General features: G+C 32.5%; 1 protein-coding gene and 1 long non-coding RNA gene across 2 annotated transcripts; one reads left to right on the top strand and one right to left on the bottom strand.

The window, feature by feature from the left end:
• Positions 1–1,666: 1,666 nt before the first annotated feature.
• Positions 1,667–2,438, bottom strand: LOC121121918 (enhancer of split m7 protein). Its single transcript, XM_040716910.2, has one exon. The coding sequence runs from the start codon at positions 2,360–2,362 to the stop codon at positions 1,844–1,846; it is 519 nt and encodes a 172-aa protein (XP_040572844.1). The 5' UTR covers positions 2,363–2,438; the 3' UTR covers positions 1,667–1,843.
• Positions 2,439–2,514: 76 nt separating this feature from the next.
• Positions 2,515–4,228, top strand: LOC121121919 (uncharacterized). The gene is made up of 2 exons (XR_005865622.2): positions 2,515–2,825; positions 2,892–4,228. It is a non-coding gene; the product is annotated as an uncharacterized lncRNA (long non-coding RNA).
• The last annotated feature ends 572 nt before the right edge of the window (positions 4,229–4,800 follow it).

Here is a 4,800-nt window from a genome sequence, read left to right as displayed (position 1 = left end):
AGTTTTGTGTGACATACCACTGAGGTATAAGTAGATATTTTAATACTACACTTAATTAATTTGACCTAGGAAATTGAAGTTAAAGTCCCTACCACATGTATATTTCCTTTTGTAGAAGCAACCTGGTATCGAACATATTATTAACACGGCGTTACATCACAAACACAAAAATATACCGCGTATTCTGTTGGCAGGAGCAAGGTTAATAGAAATACAAGTTTATACCATAACGCGTGTAGGACTGATGTTTGACTTCCACCACGCTTTTAATATTGGCGTCATAGTAGATGAGTGGTTGTGTGTTTTGTCAAAATCTGTTTTTCTTGCCCAGCAGTCGGTACATTACATCCGATTGACAATTCTAGTAAGCTCGATTTCATGATGGTCTAACCTTGGTCAGGAGTAGATTTTTCTGCTTCTTTTATCAGTGTTCTGAACGTTGACTGATAAAATTTGAATTAGCTCTTGCTATGCTGTAAACACTTTTTCAAAATTATTGAATTATATTTCCATAGTTTGGAAGAATTTCTACCAACTGATTTTGGCCCTTTTCTTTTGTTTCTTTTCGTATAAAAGGTTGCGTGGTATAATAAAGATAACAACGTGTTGTACATATATTAATGTCGACGGTCGGTATCGGAATGTATTTGTAAGTGTTAAGGAGGGATGTTAAATATATATTTGTGACGTCAAAGTCACACAACTCTTACAATTGTATTATATAACTATTACACTTGAGAGTCATTCATAAACCACGTGGTTATTTTTTAATTACACAGCTTTCGAAGATTATTTTTACTCCCCTTAAAAATATTAAGTTTTCCCATATTTTATTCCAGGACGATTTTTAGCAAACATTTTATCAAGAAAAAATATCACGTTCCTTATGAAGTCATGCATGCCATCTTGGGACGTTGTTCAAGTGTACCTTGTTTTTATTTAACCCCCCTCCTTAACGAGAATGGGCGTGTTTTTAGGTCAGGTCAGGGGCGTCTGCAGAATTATTTTTTTCTCTAATAACCTTTTAAAAAAATCATCCTTAAATTGATTAAGTAAATTCCCCCCTGGGTACCCCCAAAGTATGTCTTAAAAAGTGGTTCGAACCAAATTATAGAGCTGCGACCCTTTGAACGCTCATTAGTCATTTAAATAATAAAAATCAAAAATAACTCGATTTTTTAGATTTTTAACTGAAATTTAATCATGGTTTTATATTTAATCACTCACTAGTACATATTAGTTTTTATCTCATTTTTGACAAAAATTAGTACACAACATATGTGTATAGTGCATGCAAAAGTTTACGCTGACTTGATGTCAAGAAGGGAGCGTGAGAATGATCTGAGCTTAGTTTTCCCACTTTAATACATAAAAGTCCTCATGTCGAGGAAAAAACTAACAGACAGGAAATTTGAGTACGTCTATCTAATCTTGATCATGTATCTACGTTGGCGTAGGCTATGAGCATGAATATTTTTATACAATATTGCAATAGACGAGTGTAATCTGTCTCAAAAAATCAAAATATTTCTATCAGATAAGTGTATCCTTTTAATAGCTTCTATTAATTTTTAAGGTAACATTATTTTTTAACACTATATCCAAGATATATAAAGTCAAGTCAGATCCTATCATACGGTTCCCAAAAATAAAGAATACAAATGGATTTAAATACAAGAAAATATATTTTTTTAGTAATAAAATAAGTTATATTAAAATTAATAGACCAGAATGAATTATAACAGAGATAAAAGCCATGGAAGACGATGTTAACAACAGTATCACAGACAAAACAATGAGTATTGAATTTGAATCAATAGATTGAAATTGATAAATAAATTATTTAAAAAGGACGCCATAATCCTTCAGTTTTAATAACGGGAAATGGGGATTCTGGAGGAGGAGTCATGGATCCAGAACTGGAATAACCAGATTCTGATGGTGATACTGAAGAAGAGTGAGAGGATGAAGATGTTTTGATAGATAGAGGTTGAGTGAGTTGATTCCCTAGGTGTGACATGAGATCTCTTGCAAAGTGTACGTTGACTCCGGGAACGGAAGAAAGATATTGGCCTACGTGATTGGCACAAGTGGTATAACCGGAGAAATAACGATCCGGAGAATTCTTTTTATCCCTAATTTGTCTGAGATGTTTCACTGTCATTTCGAGGACATCCGCCTTTTCAAGCTTGGTGATGGACTCGCCTCCTTCGGATTGAAGGGTGTCGATCAAAATGTCTTTTATTTCATCCAGGCACTTATTGATCCGAGCACGTCGCTTCCTTTCAAGAAGAGGTTTCATGACCTTTCTGTACTGATAAGTCTTGGACAATGTAGGTTCATTTTGGTAGATAATGGACATGGTTACACTTTAATAATAAGTTTGAAGGTACACTAAGCGAACAGTTTGAGAGTTGAACTAATATTAAAACGAGAGGAGGAGGGTGCCAACAATTTTATACATATCATGGGATACATAGACTACATCTATGTACAAGAAGGAGTCGTATACGCACACGCTCTCTATTCGCCTAAGTGAGCAGGTCACAAAAAATAACGATATTTTTTCAACATCTTCTCTCTTTTTAAACCGTGGGAACACTTTTGAAATTACTATCACACAGTATTTAAGTAGCACCTGTATTAAGCAAGCACGAGCGGTTATATTAACTAACAAAGAACTCTTAGTAAAAAAAAAGATAACTTGGTATGCATCAGGCTGAAGAACATGTTACATGTGTGTGTGTGTGTTTCATCTTGAAAAAACCTTTCGCAAGATATTTTGTATAAAAAAGTCGTTAAGACTAAATGTACAGAAAGAACATGTAAGATGAAAGGAAATAGTTTTAAGTGATTACGCAGTTTCATATAATATATTTTCCGTTGGTTAGTAGGACTTAGTGAACACTGAGTTGTGAATGAATGAATCAATTCGGTACCCGCACAACGTACATATTTGTTGCAGGACCTTCAAATATATGTACGTACAAGTGAACCTCAAACACCTTCTATTTCAACCATGATGACCTCCTTGAACTATAAAAATATATAATGGAAAAAGGGAAGCCATCCTACTAGAAGTAATGTGATTGTATCGTCAACGAACATCGCTTTTACGTGAAAAATAAATTAGTCATGGATTTTTAATGCATTAAAAATGAAAAATCCCTAGCTTTAAGACCATAATTCCTCCTTAATCTTCACAAAAAAAATCATTTTGTTAGCTTTGCCTAAATATATACATTAGTGTTAGGTTTCGGTTTGAAAATCCTAGGCCAGTATATGACGTTATAATTTTTGGTGAACCTAACTAATTCCGTCCTATAAAAGAAGTTTGGTACACATAGATCAGCCCCAAGGAAAAATTTATGCTGGATGGGTTTTAGTAGTACAGTATAAAAAAATCACATAAATCAAACCGAAAAAAGAAATCGGATTTGTACCAAGTCTCAGCACTAACACATAAATACGTTTATAGAATGTGGATTAACTTCTTTTTGCATACTTATAGATATTTATTTTTTAATATCCAATTAAAGCTTAAGCAGTACTTCAAGTATGAAAAAAAAGGTTCAAATTAAGGGGGACCGGCACTGTTCTTCTGGAACATCAAAAAAGCTACAGCCATAAAATTTATATCACACTGATATAATATAATGAAAAGTATTAGAGGAAAATCTCAATAACTTTTGTCGACTTTTCTTTCAGATATTGGATAAAAACTGTTTCTTTTGAGAGGTAAAATTAGTCATTTTTTACTTCAATTATTTATGTAATAATCCAGTCACTTCTTCATTGTGTTTCCTGCAAATGATATCATTTGAATCAATGATTCTTTTGCTATTTAATTCTATCAAAATTCAAAACTCACTGAAGTGAATATAAATTTGAGATATTGTAACAAGGCAACAAGTCCTGCAATTTTTGAATTGTTGTTTATTCTTCTCGATTATCTATATTAATGGAGCAATCAATGGTTGCCCTTCTGCCTGTATGAATATAAGAAAACGAGCCACGGGTGCACTGTATATTATGAATGATCCATGATGTAAATCATTTTAACATATTTTGATTTAAGAAATAAGAATGTAGTCCTATTATTGAAATATTGCAGGCGTGTGCATATAGAAGCGAATGTCTATACGGGGTGCACTGTATAAGATGCTCTGTTATGTAAATTTTATATACTTTTGATATAAGAAATAAACATGTAGTCTTATTTTTGAAATATTACGGGCGTGTGTATGTATAACAAGAGCATTGTTTCTTTTTTATTTATTGATCTCTTATGTATATTAATACAATTCGTGTGCATTTTCAGTATGCTTTAAAGATATGAATTAAATATCAACTCTGGTATGTTAAAATGAATATTATTTGTTTTTATTAGTAAGGGCTCTAAAGATTAAAAGTACTCATCAGTCATCCCAACATATTATTTGTCTTTCTCTCAAACTCTTATTATTATTTTGTCATTCTTGAGGACAGAATCCGTCATTCGAATTGATATAATTATTAAATAGTTAGTTGTATGTGAGTGTGCTCATGAAAAAGGGTAAGTAGCACTGAGGATTTCTTAGGAAGTTATCTTCTATATTATTAAAGAAAAACTGGTTTTTTAGCCAGCGTCTAATTACTCTTGGCAATGCCGGGTACAAGCGCCAGTTCTATATAATTACAATTTACATCAATTATATTTATTAACCAGAGCAGGACTGCAATGAGTTTTTTGATAGTGAGTTTATCTGATTTATGATAATGTTCAGAGATCTATAATTAGAGTGTTGACATTTTTGTAAT

This window comes from Lepeophtheirus salmonis, chromosome 7, assembly GCF_016086655.4.
Source record: "Lepeophtheirus salmonis chromosome 7, UVic_Lsal_1.4, whole genome shotgun sequence".
Lineage (NCBI taxonomy): Eukaryota > Metazoa > Arthropoda > Copepoda > Siphonostomatoida > Caligidae > Lepeophtheirus > Lepeophtheirus salmonis.
This window is presented reverse-complemented; position numbering and strand designations above follow the sequence as displayed.